We start from the raw sequence: 20,077 nt of genomic DNA, 5'->3' as shown, positions 1-20,077 counted from the left end.
GAGTGAAGGGCCAACATGTTCCCATGAAGGTCAATGATGAGATCCAGAGAAGGCCAAAGAATCCTGGATATCAAGGGATGTGCAGAATTGGATACATGGGGAAAATAAAAGGAAGCTTATGACAGATACCAAAAGCTCAAAGCAGCAGATATCCTACAGGAGTGCAGAAAGTACAGGGAGTTGCTTCAAAAAGAAATTAGGGGAGCAAAGAGGTGACATGAAGTAATATTGGTGGGTAACGTTCAGGAACATCCAAAGGTATTTTATAGGTATACCAGGAGTAAAAGAGGAACCAGAAAATAAATGTAAGACCAATTAGGGACCAAAGTGGCAATTTGTGTGTGGAGTCAATGACATCGCTGAGGTTTTAAAAAATACTTTGCATCCGTATTTACTATAGGGTGTACAATGTATATCGAGTATCAGGTAGGGAGCCTGTGGTATACTTGACCGAATTAACAGCAAGAGACATTAGGTATCGCAGTGGGTAAACCCCAGGCGCAGATGAGATGTATCTACGGTTTCTATAAGAGGCAAGGATGAAGTTTGATGTGGCCTTGACATTAACTTTCAAATCCTCTCTGGCTTCAGGAGAGGTACCAGAGGACTGGAGAATGGCCACCTGGCACCATTTCTCTAAGAGAATGGTAGGACTAAACCAGGAAACTACAGGTCAGGGAATCTAATGCCTGTGATATGGAATTTAATGGAAAAAAAAAACTGAGGGACAGAATCAGTTCCCAGTCGGAGGAGCAGGGGTTAATCAAGGCGAGTCTGCACAGCTATGCTAGGGATGAAATTACATCGAACAAATTTGATTAACTTTCTCTAGAGGGTGCCCCAATGTATAAATAAGGAGAGTGCAGTTAATGTTGTCTATCCGGTCTTCAGTCAGGCTTTTGATGAGCTCACGGTAGCCTGCTTAAGAAGGTTAGAGCTCATTGAATCATGGATAACTTGACAAATTAAATACAAAATTGGCTTTGTGGCAAGAAGCAGAGGGTGATGGTTGAATGGTGTTTTTGTGACTGGAAGCCTGTGTCCAGTGTAATACTACAGGGTTCCATGCTTGCTGTTTGTGGTGTATTAATGAGTGAGAATACAGGCAGTATAGTCAGTAAGTTCAGACTGCATGAAAATTGGCAGTTGGTTAATAGCAAGGAGCAAACTTTAGACTACAGGATGATCTAGGCCGGCTGGTCAGTTAGGCTGAGCTGTGGCAAATTGATGTTTAATCCTGAAAAGGGTGAGGTGATGCATTTTGGAAGGACTAATAAGACATGAGAGTGTATGTTGTTGTTACGTCACCGGGACATACAGAGGATCAGAGGTACCTTGGTGTGTATCTCCATAGTTCCTTCCAGGTATAGGACAGGCAGGTGAGCTGGCTAGGAAGGGATATTTGCTTTTATTAGTCAGGACACTGAATACAAGAGCAAGGTGTTTATGTTGAGCTGTATATAGCGTTAGTCAGATTACTGTGTGCAGTTCTAATCACCACGCTCAGGAAGGATGCGAGTGCAGAGGAGATTCGGCAGGATTTTTGATTTGGTTCCATCTTTTTATACATATTCATAGGAGGTGGGTGTCTCTGTCTGGGCCAAAATTTATTGCCCGTCCCTAGTTGCCCCTTGAGAAAGTGAGTTGCCTTCTTGAACCACTGCAGTCCACATGTTGTAGGTTGACCCACACTGCCCTTGGGGAGGGAATTCCAGGATTTTGATCCAGTGATAATGAACGAACAGGGATATATTTCCAAGTCAGGATGCTGAGTGGCTTGGAGGGAAACTTGCAGGGGGTGGTGTTCCCATTTATCCACTGCCCTTGTCCTTCCAGGTGGAAGTGTGTGTTTAAGGATATTTTGGTAAGGCCACATCTGGAGTACTGTCTGGAATTCTGGTCGCCCTGCTTTGGAACAATGTTGTTAAACCGGAAAGGGTGCAAACAAGATTGACCAGGATGTTGCTAGGATTGGAGAGTTTGAGTTATAAGGAGAGGCTGGATAGAATGGGATGTTTTCCCTGGAGTGTGGAGGCTGAGGGGTGACCTTTTAATGAGGTTTATAAAATCATGAGGGGCATGGATAGGATAAATAGACAAAGTCTTTTCCCTGGGGTCGGGGAGTCCAGAACTAGAGGGCATAGGTTTAGGGTGAGAGAGGAAAGATATAAGAGACCTAAGGGGCAACTTTTTCACACAGAGGGTGGTGCCTGTATGGAATGAGCTGCCAGAGGAAGTGGTAGAGGCTGGTACAATTACAGCATTTAAAAGACTTTTGGACAAGTACATGAATAGGAAAGGTTCAGAGGGATGTGGGAGAAAGTGAGGACTGCAGATGCTGGAAATTAGAGTCAAAATGTGTGTGCTGGAAAAGCACAGCAAGTCAGGCAGCATCAGAGGAGCAGAAAAATCGATGTTTCAAGTATAAACTCTTCATCAGGAATGTCAACTCTCCTGCTCCCATATCCCTCTGAACCTTTCCTATTCATGTACCAGTTGACGCGCCTGCTCCTTGGATGCTGCCTGACCGGCTGTGCTTTTCCAGCACCACACTTTTTGACTCCGGGATATGGGCCAAATGCAGGCAAATGGGACTAGTTCAGTTCAGGAACCCTGGGTCAGCATGGACGAGTTGGGCCAAAGGGTCTGTTTTCATGCTGTATGACTCTATGGTGAATTTCTGCAGTGCATCCTGTAGACGGTCTACACTGCTGCTACTGAGCATTAATGATGGAGGAATAGGGATTCAAGCATTTGGATGGGATGGAATTTAAACAGACTGCTTCATATTGGATAGTATCTGAAGTAAAGTTCTCTTTAATTCTTTTGCCAGGGACTCCGATGCTTTTTATTGTCACCTGGACCATTACTCGAGTACATTATGATGATGACGGGTAAGTTCTCTGTGTTCACTCCGGTACAGGGCAGAGTCCAGCAGAATTCACAATGTGGAGAGATTTTCAGTTCCAGTTCAGCGTGCCTGGAGGGCAGTGCCAAACATTCACTCGTCTCTTACATTGAGTTCTCGTGGGCACCACACTGGGTACAGCCGGCTTCTGCTGGATGGAAGAATAGTCAGCTCATTGACTGAGGGAGTCTGTGTGGCACAGGAATGATGGGCTGAAGGGCCTTGTTGGTGCTACAAGTCTCCATGACTCTGACCTTGAATGCGAAGGAGGCAGACCCCTTTCAGAATATCTGAGCAATGAGTAAAGGGTATCGAGTCGCTGGGGAAGGTGCAGGAAAAGATTGATGCCAGAACAGAGTATGTATAACTATCAGGCAGGTTGAAATAGGCGAGACTCATTTCGACAGCCAAGTGAAGGCTGGAAGGCAATTGATTTTCCAGGCCTATTAAATTCCGAAAGGGTTCAATTTGCTCAATGTAGCGGAGATTTTTTCTGTTCTGGAGGAATTTAAAATTTGAGGTCAGTAGTAAGATCAAAATGAATAAATGGAATAGTGGCTTCCAAAGACACTGACCTGCCAGTCACTGACCTGCTCTTGCAGCTGCAGTGTTTGTATAGTGTAGGTGTAATGGAGAGGCCTAGGTTAAGGAGCTCAAATCGCACCATTGGGATTCTCTATATTCAAATAATAAATTGAAAGCTATGCACAGCGATCATCGATTTTTGGAATATCCCAAATGTTTACTGTTGCCTTTCACAGAGATGCACAGCACAGAAGCCGACCCTTTGGTCCAACTTGTCCATACTGACCAGATATCCTAACCTAATCTAGTCCCATTTGGCCCATATCCCTCCAAACCCTTCCTATTCATATACCCACCTGGAAGAAACCCATATAGACACAGGGAGCATGTGCAAACTCCACACAGACAGTCACCCAAGGGAGATATTGAACCTGGGTCCCTGGCACTGTGAGGCAGCAATGCTAACCACTAAGTCACCATGCCACCCATTGGTTGGATTTGTCCTGTTTTTCCTGTACAGGGCACATCTGGACAATTTTCCACATCATCGGGTGGACGCCACCGCCCTCCTTACCCGGTAAGGTCTACATTTAACTCCAGGTCCATTGAATGTGGTTAGCACTTAACTGTCAACTGGCCTAACATAGAAAGGCAATCCCAGAGAGTGAGGGGTATGTGGCATCTGCTACTACAGGGAGTAATTAATCGATCCATGAATGTGAAGTTAGAGAAACACATGAGGAAGGGAGGAATAGACATGCTGCTCAGATTCCAGGAGGCAGCATAGACTATGTGGGTGGTAGAGGAATCTGAGGAATTTTCAGCCCAAGCAATGAGTTTAGATTAGATTAGATTAGATTACTTTACAGTGTGGAAACAGGCCCTTCGGCCCAACAAGTCCACACCGACCCGCCGAAGCGTAACCCACCCATACCCCTACATTTACCCCTTACCTAACACTACGGACAATTTAGCATGGCCAATTCACCTGACCTGCACATCTTTGTGACTGTGGGAGGAAACCGGAGCACCCGGAGGAAACCCACGCAGACACGGGGAGAACGTGCAAACTCCACACAGTCAGTCGCCTGAGGCGGGAATTGAACCCGGGTCTCTGGCGCTGCGAGGCAGCAGTGCTAACTACTGTGCCACCGTGCCGCCCATATGGAACCTGAGTTATGGAACCAGTGTGATCAATAAGCTGGAAGTTAGCTCCTCTCAAGTAGAGCAGTGCTGTAATTAAATCTCAGCACCCAAAGATTAGGAAGGGTCAATTGGGTTGGAAGTCCGTTGAGTAGATGTGAGGAGGTGAGACCAATGTGGAAGAGCTTTGACTTGGTTGGAGCGAATATGTGTTTAATTTAACCCGCGTGAGTTGCTGAGGTTTCTGTGATATATCTGGATCCATTTAGTCTAAGCCAGTTTATTCTTTTGTCCTTTAGATGTTGGCTGAATATTGACTCTCCATACTGGTGGATCATTCGTGCTCCCATTCTGGTCTCCATCTTGGTAAGGGAACAGTGCTCAAATTACTGTTGGATGGGAATTTTAAACTCCTGGGTTGAAGCCAATGGGAAGGTGGGATTTTCATCTCAGGAGCTGCAGGAGATGACGGGAGGCCATATACTTCACAATTGTTATGGTGCAGAAGGTGGCCATTCAGCCCATCATATCTGCACCGACTCTCCAAGCCTTTTAACTTTGTGCCCAATCTCCTGCCTTTGACACCACACTTTGTTTCTGGTGATCATTCGTTACTGTTCTGAATACCTCGACTGGCCATCTACCCTTCCTCCATAGAAAATAGGAGCAGGAGTAAGCAATTCGGTCCTTCAAGCCTACACCACCATTCAATATGATCATGGCTGATCATGCAACTCGGTCCCTGGTTCCTGCTTTCTCATCATACCCTTTGATCCCTTTAGTCTTCAGAACGATGTGTAACTCCTTCTTGGAAACATTCAATGTTTTGGCCTTAACAGCAATCTGTGGCAGAGAAGTCAGCAGGATCACCATTCTCTGGTTGAAGACATTGCTCCTCATCACAGTCTTAAATAACCTACTCATATCTGTAGACTGTGATCCTGGTAGTGGGCTCCCTGGTCACTGAACATCCTTCCTGCATTTACTCTGTCTAGTCCTAATGGAATTTTACATGTTTCTATGAGATCACCCATTAGTCTTCAAAATTCCAGTGATTATTGTCCTTACCGATCCAGTCTGTCTTCATATGTTAGCCCTGCCATCCCAGGATTCAGTCTGGTAAACTTTTACGGCACTCCCTCTATAGCATCACCTGAAGCCTCCAAGGATAAAAGTGTGGGCAGGTGAATTGCACAGGGTGAGGGACGGAGAGCGGTAAGGATGAGATGTTTGGTACAGTCATGAGCTACGAAGAAGGGTTCCTCCACACCTCTGATAAATTTTACAACAGAACCTGCACTGAGATTCTCCCTTACTGTATCTGCACCCTGTTCAGGGGTCAGTTAAAAGAGCACAGGCTGATCAATATGAATGGCTCTGATTTGAGTAAGGCATTGTCCCGACAATATTGAAGAGTGTGATGCTGGAAAAGCACAGCTGATCAGGCAGCATCCAAGGAGCAGGAGAATCAACGTTTCAGGCATAAGCCCTTCATCAGGAATGAGGCTTGTGGGCCAAGGGAGCTGAGCGATACATGGGAGGGGGAGGGAGGGGGGGGGGGGGGGGGTCGGGGGGGGGGGTCGGGGGGGCGGGCGGACGGAACTGTAAAAGTAGCTGGGAATATGATAGGTAGATGAAGGTGAGGGAGAAGTTGATAGGGTGGAGCAGATAGGTGGGAAGGGAGATGGACAGGTAGGACCGTTAAAGAGGGCAGTTCAGAGTTGGAAGGTTGTATCTGGGACAAGGTCAGGGGAGAGGAAATGGAAATCCTGGTGAAATCCACATTGATCCCATGTGGTTGGAGGGTCCCAAGGCGGAAGGTGCATTCTTCCTCGGTGCCGGGTGGTTAGGGTTTGGTGATGGAAGAAGCCCAGGATCTGCATGTCCTTGGTTGAATGGGAGGGGGAGTCAGTGTTCAGCCACAGGGCGTTGGGGTTGGTTGGTGTGGGTGTCCCAGCGACGTTCTCTGAAATGATCCGCAAGTTGGCATCCTGTCTCCCCAATGTAAAGGAGACCATATTGGTGCAACGGATGCAGTAGATGACGTGTGTGGAAGTACAGGTCAATTTCTGATGGATGTGGAAGGATCCTTTGGGACTTCAGATGGAGGTAACAGGGGTGATGTGGGCACAGGATTTGCACTTCTTGCGATGGCAAGGGAAGGTGCCAGGTGTGGGTTGGTGGAAAGGGGTGGGGATCTGACAGGGGAGTCACTGAGGGAATGGTCTCTCCGAAAGGCCGATGGAGGTGGGGAGGGAAATATATCTCTGGTGGTGGAAATGGCAAAGGATGATGCGATGTCTATAGAGGTTGGTGGGGTGAAAGGTAAGGACCAGGCGGGTTCTGTCTTTGTTGCGATTGGAGAGGTGGAGTTCAAGGGCAGACGAGCAGGAAGTGAAGATGTGCTGGGGGGGACCGCATGGGAGGGGAAAATTGCTGTCCTTGAAGAAGGAGGCCTCTGCTCATTGTCAGGACAATGAGCAGAATTAAAATCAGGGAGGGGCTGTGGGTGTGAAACATACCACTTGGATTTTAACTCTACTTGTCAATTGACATAAAGAGTTACAGTTTCCCTCACCCTCCACCTTCTTAACTCAGTAGCCAGTCACATTAATCTTCCCGATCTATATTTTGTTTTCCAAAAGCATTGAGGATTGTTCCAACTGACCTACACGAAAAACTCAATGCACATTACCAAAAGAACACTGAAAATGTTATTGAAATATTTGGACACTTCTTCATGTAGCCAGTTTACATGATGTCGATATTATTGATGTAGAGGTCTCCTTACACTTGCAAGGATGAGATGCTAGTGCTTTGATGCACTTTATCTCTCTATCCATTGGTCATCAGAAACGGTGGAATGATAGCATCGGTGAATCTCAGGAAAACCCTGGAAAACCACTCAGCCTAAGAAAGAGAAAGAATGGGCTGTTGCTTTGTGTAGAGTCCCCTTCAGCAAAGTCAGCTTCCCATGTAGACCTAGATAGCCTTTCCATTTCCATCACTAAACTGCGGTGCATTTCCTGCATTTATCTCCGTCACAGAGGCCACTTTTGGAGTACTGCGTCCAATTCTGGCCTCCCTCCTATCGGAAGGATGTTGTGTAACTTGAAAGGGTTCAGAAAAGATTTACAAGGATGTTGCCAGAATAGAGGATTTGAGCTATGGTGAGAGGCTGGATAGGCTGGGGCTGTTTTCCCTGGAGCGTCGGAGGCTAAGGAGTGTCCTGAAAGAGGTTTATAAAATCATGAAAGGTATGGATAAGATAAATAGACAAGGTCTTTTCCCCAGGGTGAGGGGAGTCCAGATCTAGAGGGCATAGGTTTAGTGTGAGAGAGGAAAGGTTTAAAAGGGACCGAAGGGGCAACTTTTTCACACAGAGGGTGGTGCATGTATGGAATGAGCTGCCAAAGGAAGTGGTGGAGGCTGGTACAATTACAGCATTTAAAAGGCATCTGAATGGGTATATGAATAGGGAGGGTTTAGAGGGATATGGCCCAAAAGCTGGTAAATGAGGATAGATTAATTTAGGATATCTGGTCGGCATGGGCGGGTTGGATTAAAGGATCTGTTTCTGTGCTGTACATCTCTTTGCCCCTATGACTCTTTACAAACCAGCAATTTTCTGAGAGTAGTCAGGGATATAACAGCAGTCAGGCTATCACTGGTGTTAACGTTTTAGGTCTGATTCTGAGGAAGGTCACTCAACATGAAATGTTAACTTTGATTGCACTTCAGAGATGCTGCCAGACCTGCTGAGCGTTTCTAGCAATTTCTATTTTTGTTTCTGATTTACTGCATCCACAGTTCTTCCAGTTTTATATCGGTTGTCACTGGAATTCACAGCAAGCCAAGCAGGACCAGGAGGTGGAGAAATCAACATTTCAGGTGTATCCCTTCTTCAGGACTTTTCCACCTCTTGATGTTGACTGGCTTGTTTTGTTCTTCTGGCTTCCTGCTTGTCTACTTTGGATTCCAGCATCTGCAGTTTTTTTTTTGTCACTGAAATTCATCGGCTAGAATTCCATTGAGCTTCCCTATTCTAACAAAGAATTTGAAAAGCAAATCTAGTGTGGCCTCACCAGGGACTGGTAGAGCAGCAAAACCTTGCGGCTGTTCAACTCGATCCCCCTGTTAATGAAAGCCAAAACACCATTTGCTTTCTTAACAACCCTATTCACTTGGGTGGCAACTTTGAGGGATCTATGTACTTGCACACCCAGATCCCTCTGTTCCTCCACACTGGCAAGAATCCTGTCTTTAATCCTGTATTCAGCATTCGAGTTCGACCTTCCAAAATGCATCAATTCGCATTAATCCAGGTTGAATTCCATCTGCCATTTCTCAGCCCAGCTCTGCATCCTGTCTATGTCACGCTGCAGTCTGCAGGAGCCCTCGATACTATCGACGGCACCTCCAACCTTTGTGTCATCTGCAAATTTACTAACCCACCCCTCAACCTCCTCATCCAAGTCATGTATAAAAACTACAAAGAGCAGAGGCCCAAGAACAGAGCCCTGTGGGACCCCACTCAGCACTGTCCTCCAGGCAGAATACTTTCCATCTACAACCACACTCTGCCTTCTGTCAGCCAACCACTTCTGAATCCAGATAGCTAAATCTCCCTGTATCCCATACTTCTTGACTTGATGAATGCGCCTACCATGAGGAACCCTAGCAAATGCCTTGCTGAAGTCCATATACACCACATCCACTCGACCATTGTCGACCTGTCTTGACACCTCCTCAAAGAACTCAATAAGATTTGTGAGGCATGACCTGCCCCTCTCAAAGCCATGCTTTGCCAAATAGTCATAAATCCTATCCCTCAGAATTCTTTCCAAAACTTTGCTGACCACAGACGTAAGACTGACTGGTCTGTAATTGCCAGGGATTTCCCTATTCCCCCTCTTGAAAAGAGGAACAACATTCGCCTCCTTCCAATCCTCTGGTATGACTCCTGTGGAGAGTGAGGAGGCAAATATCTTCGCCAGCGGCTTAGCAACCTCCTTTCTCGCTTCCCGGAGCAGCCTAGGATAAATCTGATCTGGCCCTGGGGACTTATCAATCTTAATGTTTTCCAAAGTTTCTAGCACATCATCTTCATCAATCTTGATCTGGTCAAGGCTGTATCCCAGCAAGTTCTCTTTCCTTGAACCGAAGCAAAAAACTCATTTAGGGCTTCCTCTATCTGCTCCATGCACAAGTTCCCTCCGCTATCCCTGATCAGCCCTAGCTTCTCCCTCATCATTCTCTTATTCCTCACGTATGAGTAAAATGCCTTTGGGTTCTCCCTAATCCTTCTTGGCAAGCCTTTTTCATGCTCCCTCCTGGCTCTCCTCAGTCCATTTCTCAGCACCTTTCTAGCAAGCCTGTAATCCTCTAAAGCTGTGTTGAACCCTTGCTACCTCCACCTTACGTAAGCTGCCTTCTTCCTTTTGACAAGAAGTTCCTCTGTTCTCGTCATCCAAGGTTCCTTAATCTTACCCCTTCTTACCTGTCTCAGAGGAACAAATTCGTGCATCACTCTCAACAACTGCTCCTTAAATAGTCTCCACATGTCTGCTGTGGAAAACGTGAGGACTGCAGATGCTGGAGATCAGAGCTGAAAATGTGTTGCTGGAAAAGCGCAGCAGGTCAGGCAGCATCCAAGGAGCAGGAGGATTCCTGAAGAAGGGCTCATGCCCGAAACATCGATTTCCTGCTCCTTGGATGCTGCCTGACCTGCTGCGCTTTTCCAGCAACACATTTTCAGCACATGTCTGCTATGCCCTTTCTGTGGAACAATTGCTCCCAGTCTGTACTTCCCAACTCCTGTCAGATTAGTGTCATAATTTGCTTTTCCCCAATTAAATATCTTCCCTCGGTAATTGCTCCTTTCCCTCTCCAAGGCTATGCTAAATGTGAGGCAGTTGTGATCACTGTCACCAAAGTATTCTCCCACCGTGAGATCTGACACTTGTCCTGGCTCATTGCCGAGCACCAAATCCAAAATGGCTGCTCCCCTCGTCGGTCTGTCTACATACTGAGTAAGGAAACCCTCCTGAACACACCTGACACTCCATCCAAACCATCTTCCCACTCGATATTGGGAAAGTTGAAATCACTCATGACTACAACCCTGCTACTTCTGCATTTTTCCAGAATCTGCCCACCTATGAATTCTTCAATCTCTCTACTGCTATTAGGTGGTCTGTAGAAAACCCCCAATGCGGTGGTTGTTCTCTTGCTGCTCCTAACTTCCACCCATACGGACTCAGTAGACATACCTTCCTCAACATCCTTCGTTTCTGCAGCTATGATGCACCCTCTGATTAGCAATGCTACACCCCCTCCTCTTTATCCCCCTCCCTGTTCTTGGTCCCTGGGATAAGAAAGTGGTCCTAGGTTGAGCAGCTGTGTAAATTGGGACTGTATTCTCTGGATTTTAGAAGAACGAGAGGTGATTTCAATTCAAGATTGTGAAGGAGCTTGAGAGGGTAGTAACTGAGAGGCCATTTACCCTGGCTGGGCTGGGTGTAATGCAGGGCCATATTCTTTGGCTAGAGGTGGGCAATCATTTCAGTTTGAGATGAGGAGAAATTTCTTCCCACAGATGGTGAGTAATCTTCGGAACTCTGTACCCCAGAGGATTGAGTGCTTCATTGTTGAATACATTTAAGGTTGTGATTTTTGGTCTGTTTGGGAATTGACGGAGTAGGTGTGAAAGTGTGAAGCATGTCATCAGCCTTGATCAGATGGAATATCAGAGTGCGCTCAATGGGATTGTCAGTCTACTCCAATTTCTTATGTTCGAGTGTTTTAACCTTGTTTTCCATCTTTAGGTAAACTTTATTTTCTTCATCTGTATCATTCGAATCCTGGTTCAAAAACTCCACTCACCAGATGTTGGGCTCCATGATACCAGTCAATACCTGTAAGTGTTCTGAATGACTCATTAATGTGTTATAGCAGCACCCATCACCATTGGTTAGACTGATCTTGTCTCAACTATATCTCACACCACAGTTTGTTGGCTGTTAACCTGGCTGTGAGGGAAACTGGAACACCAGTAAACAGCATTAGAATCTAGTGAGGAGACATTAAGGAGATCATCCCTTTGTGAAAGAGTCAAGGACCAGTGGCCATAACTCCAGAATAAAGGATCTCACATTGAAGACAAAGATAAGAATGAATTTCTTCTCTCGGAGGGGAGTGAATCTGTAGATTTTTTTTTTTAATCACCGAGGGCTGTAGAGGCTGGGTCGTTAAGTATATTCACGGCTGAGATCGATTTTTAAATCTGTAAGGGTGATGGAGAAAGTGTGGGAAGGTGGCGTTGAGGATTATCAAATCAGCCATAATCATGCTGAATGGTGGAATATACCCTATGGGCTGAATGGCCTATTCTTACTTCTACATCTCATCATCATATTAATATTTTAAAAAAGAAATTTAAATATCTCATTTTAATAAATAGAACTGTACCACAAAGTTTTACTACTTTTAGCAAAAACAAAAATTGTGTGTAAAAGAATTAATACAAAGCATGGATAGGGTTGAAGATCAGAATCTTTTGCCCAAAGTTGAAATGTCTAATACTAGGAGACATGCATTTAAGGTGAGAGGGGGAGAGTTCAAAGAAGGTGTGAGGGGAAGGTTTTTTACACAGAGTGGTAGGGGTCTGGAAAGTGCTGCCAGGGTTGTGTAGAAGGCAGATACAATAGGGACATTTAAGGGCCTTTTAGATAAACACATGGATAGGCAAGAGATGGAGGGATATGGACCAAGGCGAGGCAGAAGGGATTAACTTAATTTGGCGTCCTGTTTGGCACAGCATCATGGGCTGTAGGGGCTGTTCCTATGCTGCACAGTTCTAAGTACTAATCCCGACACTGTTAATTTAGTATGGGTTAGCATTATGTTATGCGTTGTAGTTTGCTTCCTATCTAACTGAAGAATTCTCTTGTAAGATGTAGAAATCTCGAGGATAGTTGCATCAGTAAGACATAGCCATAACAACGCCACAGTCCCCTGGAGAGTTTTACTTCATTTCAACCATTCTCCGAAGTAAAACTTTAATTCACCCTCTCTTGACTTGTTGATGCTTCTGTATCTTATCAGTTTCTTGGGTACTTTTCTAACACTTGCCACTTTTGGCTGATTGTGATCTTTTGCCACAAGACATAGTGAGATGCCCTGTAGACATTTTTTCTTTTTTCAGGAGCTTCAAACTAGAAAATCTTTCAGCCTGTGTTCCTTCACAAAGTTCAAACTACGTTCTCAAGTTGCTTTTTTTTTTACTTTTTTTTTTCTTTCCCTAAACAAGGGGAAAGGAAAAGAAAACTTTCCTCCTCCAAAACACAGCAACACACTGGCACCTGCCACCTCAGAGTCAGTCCCCTGAACTGAGGAGACTCTAAATCTCCTCATTATATCCATACCCCCTCCACTCCCACCTCGTCTTGCCTATATTTGTCTTTTATTTAAAATTTTTTTCTTCTCCCACCCCCCCTCCCCCACACCATTGCCTAACTGCAGTAGTATCTCCTGGGTTTTTTTACCAGCCAGCTCAGAGTCAGTCCCCTAAACTGCGAAGACTCTAAAACTCCTGGTTATATTCAAACCCCCCCCCCCCCCATCTCATCTCACCTTTTTTTAATACTTCTTTTTCCTTTACCCCCCACACTATCACCTAACTGCAGTGGTGCTTATTTTCCCCGCACCCATGGTGTGTGTGTGTGCAGGTGTAAGACACCGTGAAAGACACAAGGTGCATGAATCTTTATTCAATTTCCACCATCAGGTAGAAAGGAAACACCCGAGTGGCCAGTGACAAGCAGTGCCCTTCTCAAACGGCAATGCTGCGTGACCAAACAGTGAAGGGGAGGGCAGGGATTAAATCAAAATAGAGTTGCAGGGGGAAATAATGCACTCCACTCCCTGCGGTGCCCACCTTTCCCTGAAAATCTCGAGGGTTCGTCTTGCCTTTTTTCTTTCTCTCATGGTTCAGGTAGTAATCCAGAGATTATTCACTTTTTGGTTCTCCTGACTATATTCTTTTCTTCTTTTCTCTAACAGCAGCAGTAGTGGGTAGCTGCTTGTGCACCTGAACACAGCTCAAATTCAAGGAAAAAAGAAAAAACAAAATAAACCCAGAAAAACGAACACAAAAAAAAACAAATAAAGAAGACCAAAAATTAAATGTCTTCCTTGACAAGGGGAAAGAAAGGAAACTTTCCTCCTCAGCAGAGACCAACAGCAGCCGCACCCCTTGGCTGTGTGGCCAGCCAGCTCAGAGTAAGTCCCCTGAACTGAGGAGATTTTCATCTCCTGGTTAGATATATTTTCTCAAATGAGGAGATTCTAATCTCCTGGTTTTACTTTTTTTTTAAACCCTTTTTCGCCTGCACTGCCACCTAACAGCGGTAGTGCTTATTTGTTCCCCAGCCCTCATGTTGTGTGTGTGCAGGTGTGAGACACCGTGTAAAACAATGAGCGCATAAATCTTTATTCGTCCGCCACCACCAGGAAGCAAGGAAACACCAGAGTGGCCAGTGACAAGCAGTGCCCTTCACATCAAGAGCCTCTCCTGCTTAATTTTTTTTTAAGGAGATTGTAATCTCTGGTTATACGTTTTTTTTTTAATTTTCTCCCCAGCACCCATTTTGTGTGTCTGTAGGCATGAGACACCGTGAAAGACAACAGGTGTACAAATCTTTATTCAATTTCCCCCACCAGGTAGAAAGAAAACATCAAAGGGCAATGCTGCGTGATCAAACAGTGAAGGGGAGGGCAGGGATTAACTCAAAATAGAGTTGGAGGGGGAAATAATACACTCCACTCCCTGCAGTGCCCACCTTTCCCTGAAAATCGCGAGGGTTTATCTTGCCTATATTCCACACTGTCAATTGTGAAGTTAATTAGCTGCTTATAGCTCAGGCCTATTGATATAAGTAGTCGTTTGGTTAACTTTACTCAGGCAGCTGCAAATCACAACTGCAACTACCTCTCCCAGCAAACACCCAGATAGATTGAAAATAAAGAGTCTGTCTTAGCTCCACCCAGCTCCATGTCAACACAGTTGCTCTGGGCTATCCTCAAATCAACCTTTTTAAATTGTTTAATTACAGTTTCTTCTTTGATCTACTGAAGTAAATGAGGTTTACAATCTTTTGGGGCTCACTAGATTTTAAAATCAAATTAACTCTTAACTCCTAAAATAAAATATCTCTCTGAACTGTCATTACTGCAAGGATTTCAGACATCACGCCTCCAGTTCTTTAGCTGAGTAGGTCCTCTTGCTGTTTCATAACACATGACTTCATTTAACAAACAAGAGTTACCTTTGAACTGTGATTTCTTTAGCCATCTCCAAAGCCCAGCGTTTTATGCAACAATAATCTTTCCAGAACTAAATTAGTGGGCGGCACAGTGGTTAGCACTGCTGCCTCACAGCACCAGAGACCCTGGTTCAATTCCCGCCTCAGGCTGTGACTAACTGTGTGGAGTTTGCACGTTCTCCCTGTATCTGCGTGGGTTTCCTCTGGGTGCTCTGGTTTCCTCCCACAATCCAAAAATGTGCAGGTTAGGTGAATTGGCCGTGCTAAATTGCCCATAGTGTTAGGTGCAGGGGTAAATGTCTGGGTGGGTTGCGCTTCGGTGGGTCGGTGTGGACTTGTTGGGCTGAAGGGCCTGTTTCCACGCTGTAAGTAATCTAATCTAATCTTAAATGTTACCTCAAAAACGTTAACATGAATCAGATATTTGCAATACCAGGACAAAAAATGCACAAACTCTCCTTAACCAGATTGAATGGGTGAAAACATAGAAACGAGGGAACAGGAAGAGGCCATTCAGCCCTTCAAGCCTGCACTGACCTTCAATATTGTTGGTTTGCAGCTGCAGCGGGTAATTAAGAAGGCAAATGGAATATTGTCCTTCATTGCCAGAGGGAGGGAGTTTAAAAGTAGGGAGGTTATGCTGCAGCTGTACAGGCCACACCTGGAGTACTGTGTACAGTTTTGGTCTCCTTACTTGAGAAAGGACGTACTGGCCCTGGAGGGGGGGGGGGGTGCAGAGGAGATTCACTAGGTTGATTCCAGACAAGACATTGAGTAAACTGGAATGAGACTCATTGGAATTTAGAGGAATGGGGGTTGGGGGGGGGGGGGGGGGGGGGCTTCTTATAGAAACATAAAAAATTAGATTGAAGCAGGGAGGCTGTTTCCACTGACTCGTGAAACTAGAACAAGGGGGCAAAGCCTCAAAATAAGGGGAAGCAGATTCAGAACGGAGTTAAGGAGGAACTTCTTCACCCAAAGAGTTGTGAATCTGTGGAATTCCCTGCACAGTGAAGGAGTTGAAGTGACCTCTTCAAGTGAAGGGAAGGAATGTTTTTAAGACGTGAATAGATACATTTTTGAACAGTAAAGGAATTGAGGGTTAGGGTGAGTGGGCAAGTAAGTGGAGCTGAGTCCGTGATCAGCCGTGATCTTATTGAGTGGTGGAGCAGGTTCAAGAGGCCAAATGGCCTCCTACTGCTCCTAGTTCATATGTTGTAGAATCATAGAGTAATATAACATGGAAATAGGCTCTTTGGCACAAAAAGGTCCATGCTGACCATGCTCTCCACTCAGCTAGTTCCAATTGCCCGCATTTGGTCCATATCCCTCCAAACCCTTCCCATCCATGTACTTATCCAAATGTTTTCTAAAATGTTGCTATTGTACCTGCCTTAACCATTTTGTCTGGGGAGAAAGTGAGGGCTGCAGATGCTGGAGATCAGAGCTGAAAATGTGTTGCTGGAAAAGTGCAGCAGGTCAGGCAGCATCCAAGGAACAGGAGAATCGACATTTCGGGCATAAGCCCTTCTTAGTCATTCCTGAAGAAGGGCTTATGCCCGAAACATTGATTAACCATTTTGTCTGGCAGCCCACTCCATACCCGCACCACTCTGTGTGAAGAAGTTGCCCCTCAGGTCCTTCCTAAACCTTTCCCCTCTCACCTTAACCCTGTGCCCTCTAGTTTTCAATTTCCCATCCCTGGGAAAAAGTCTATTTACATAGATCCTATCTATGCCCGTCATGATTGTACACGCCTCAATAAGGTCACCCCTCATTCTCCTCCGTTTCAAGGAATAAAGTCAGATCCTGGCCAACCTCTCCCCGTAACTCAGGCCTACCCGTCCTGGCAACATCCTTGTAAATCTTCTTCACCCTCTTTCCAGTTTACCTAAGCCTTTCCTGTAACAGGATGACTAAAACTATACACGATACTCCACCAGCACCTTTACAACTGCAACATAACGTCCCAACTCCTATACTCAGTGCCTCGACTGATGAAGGCCAGCATGCTAAATGCTTCTTCACCACTCTGTCTACCTGTGACACTGCTTTCAAAGAACTATGTACTTGTACTCCTCGGTCCCTCTGTTCCACAACACACCTCAGCACCTTACCATTTACTGTACAAGTCCTACCTTGGTTTGACTTACAAGGTGCAACACCTCACACTTATCTGTATTAACGTCCTTTTGTCAGTCCTCAGCTCACTTCCCCATCTGATCCAGATTCCTCTGTAATTTTTGATAACCTTTTCTCGCTGTCAACGATAGTATCATCCACAAACTAACTAACCATGCCTTGTACTTTCACATCCAGATCATTTAGATTAGATTCCCTACAGAATGGAAAGTCATTTGGCCCAACAAATCCAAACCAACCCTGCAAAGAGTAACCACCCAGACCCATTCCCCTACCTGGTTAAAAGCAAATTACTGCGGATGCTGGAATCTGAAACCAAAAGAGAAAATGCTGGAAAATCTCAGCATGTCTGGCAGCATCTGTAAGGAGAGAAAAGAGCTGACGTTTCAAGTCTAACTGACCCTTTGTCAAAGCTGGTTGCCTGGTCTGGAGGGAAGGTCTTATGAGGAAAGGCTGAGGGACTTGGGTCTGTTTCATTGGAAAGAAGAAGGCTAAGAGGGGATTTGATAAAGATGTACAAGATGATCAGAGGATTAGGTAGGGTAGACAGTGAGTCTTTTTTCCAGAATGATGACGTCAACTTGTACGAGGGGGCATAGCTACAAATTGAGGGGTAGGCAAAGGTGAGGACTGCAGATGCTGGAACCCAGAGTTTAGATCAGAGTGGTGCTGATGATGGGCTTTTGTCCGAAACGTCGATTTTCCTGCTCCTCGGATGCTGCCTGACCTGCTGTGCTTTCCCAGCACCACTCTGATCTAAACACAAATTGAGGGGTGATAGATTTAAAACAGATATCAGAGGCAGGTTCTTTACTCAGAGAGTGGCAAGGGTGTGGAATGCCCTACCTGCCAATATGGTTAACTCAGCCACATTAGGGAGATTTAAATAATCCTTGGATAAGCACATGGATGATGATGGGCTAGTGTAGGGGGATGGGCTTAGATTAGTTCACAGGTCAGCACAACATTGAGGACCGCAGGGCCTGTTCTGTGCTGTATTGTTCTACGTTCTACCCTATACTTACCCCTGACTACACCTAACACTATGGGCAACTTAGCATGGCCAATTCACCCTGACCTGCACATCTTTGGATTGTGGGAGGAAACCGGAGCACCCGAAGGGAAAGCCACGCAGACACGGGGAGAATGTGCAAACTCCACACAGACAGTCGCCCGAGGCTGGAATCGAACCCGGGTACATGGTTCTGTGAGGCAGCAGTGCTAACCACTGAGCCACCGTGCTGCCCTTTATGTAAATAATAAATAACATAGATCCAAACCTTTGTTCTTATATGAGCTGGTCCTCTGCTTCCATGTGATATTCCTGAATTTGAGGCCAAATTGATACAGGAAGAATAATACCTGGGGGAGGAGGGGGAAACCTGCAATTTCAGGAGATGGTGAACTTGAAGGTGGGAAGGGCATTTAATTATGCAAGTGATGGTGCCCAATCCTAGCCATTAAGTTCTGTGTGGTCAACTTTCCTGCCTTGCTGTCAATTGAGCTGCTTACGTGACCAATTCAGGACCATTTAAGGGCCTCATCCCACCATCCATTGGCATTAACCCACAGCTGTGAGTCGGCCTGTAGCCGAGCATGTTCGAGAACTGATACCCGGACGGTAGCTCATCCCCCTGGGGTGCGGAGTCCTCCAAAGAAAGGCAGTCAGTGACTGATCAAGGAACTTAACATAGAGCAGCAGGGGTTGTATACTGGGAGCCAGTACCCTAACCGTGCTTCCTATTCTTATCCTGGTCCCATCTCGCTGATCCCATCTTGGGAAAACTCCCACCTACAAATCCATTATCTCAGTCCTGGATCTTCTGTGAACCTGGAACTCTGGGGATGCTCTCCTTGTATCTCCCCATGGTGAAGCGCAAGCCTCAGGGTCTTGCTTCCAGGTGACAATCTGCTGGTGCCTTGAAAATGCCTGATTCTCCAAACGGTCGCTGAGAATGCCTCAGTAATATACAGAGGGACAAACAAAGTATGAAGGTATGACAAACATTTGAGCCTGCTGTGCCATTCAATAAGATCAATTTGCCTATTGAGCGGGGAATAAACAAAATCAGAAGTTGCTGGCAAAGCTCAGCAAGCCTAGCAGCATCTTAGAGAGAAATCAATTAACGTTCCAGGTTGAGTGACCTTCCTCAGAACAGCGGGAAATAAAGATGGATTGCACAAGAAATAACAAAAGAGATAGAAAAGGAAAAGTTTTAAAATATATCAGTGTTTCCATTTTAAAAATGTGGGACAATTAACAGATGAAGGAATGCGACTCCACACTTGAGAATGGTGCCAACAGTAATTGACACTTGGCATACTGTCAAAATAATCACCGGCTCCTAATTCAGGCTGAATTAGAAATGTGCAAACCTTGAATGCTTTCAAGATAGGCTCCATGCATCACCAATATTTTGTGATGAGTTTATTTTGTAACTTTTTGACATTCATTCACAGGACGTGTGGGGTGGTCTTGAACCCAGTTGTCTGAAGGCTCTAAAGAAGTGGTTTCTTTTCTTCCCCTTTTACAGGAGGCTTGCAAAGTCAACTCTTCTGCTAATTCCTCTTTTTGGAGTCAATTACATTGTGTTTGCATTCTTCCCTGACAACTTTGAAGTGGAAATAAAACTGGTTTTTGACCTCATTCTCGGCTCTTTTCAGGTAAGACATTCTATATTTCATCGCGCACCCTGATATTATAAATAGGAAACCCGTTGTATATAGAGCAGCAGTAGGTCCATTCAGTCCCTTTCATCATTCTCCTCTCTCAATCTATTGCCATTCAGATAACAATCTACCTTCCTGTTTTCAGTCCCAAAGTTAGAAATGTCACATTTATACTACATCTGCCATGCATTTGCCCACTCACCTAACTTGTCCAAATCATTCCATATCATCCTCACCGCTCACCCACCCACCTGGCTTTATTTCATCTGCAAATTGTGAGGCATTACATTTAGTTCCCTTATCTAAATCATTAATATACATTGTGAATAGCTGGAGTCCTAACACTGATCCCTGTCACTCCCTG

The 20,077-nt window shown here is 45.3% G+C and overlaps 1 protein-coding gene across 2 annotated transcripts in view; it reads left to right on the top strand.

Moving 5' to 3' along the window:
• The window catches only part of LOC122550159 (vasoactive intestinal polypeptide receptor-like), a 95,397-nt gene that overhangs the window by 63,822 nt on the left and 11,498 nt on the right, over positions 1 to 20,077 (top strand). For both annotated transcript variants that reach the window (XR_015757279.1, XM_043690842.2), the window contains exons 8-11: positions 2,834 to 2,894; positions 4,876 to 4,942; positions 11,404 to 11,495; positions 19,578 to 19,707. Coding sequence is in view for 1 of the 2 variants with exons in the window: in XM_043690842.2 (XP_043546777.1) it covers positions 2,834 to 2,894; positions 4,876 to 4,942; positions 11,404 to 11,495; positions 19,578 to 19,707 (350 nt within the window). In the remaining variant the exon portion in view is untranslated. The remainder of the gene's footprint in view (positions 1 to 2,833; positions 2,895 to 4,875; positions 4,943 to 11,403; positions 11,496 to 19,577; positions 19,708 to 20,077) is intronic.

Source organism: Chiloscyllium plagiosum, unplaced genomic scaffold (genome assembly GCF_037043375.1).
Source record: "Chiloscyllium plagiosum isolate Xiang-an unplaced genomic scaffold, Cpla_swu_hap1 HiC_scaffold_5, whole genome shotgun sequence".
Classification (NCBI taxonomy): Eukaryota; Metazoa; Chordata; class Chondrichthyes; order Orectolobiformes; family Hemiscylliidae; genus Chiloscyllium; species Chiloscyllium plagiosum.
The sequence above is the reverse complement of the archived record's forward strand: the minus strand, read 5'-3'. Positions and strand labels throughout refer to the sequence as shown.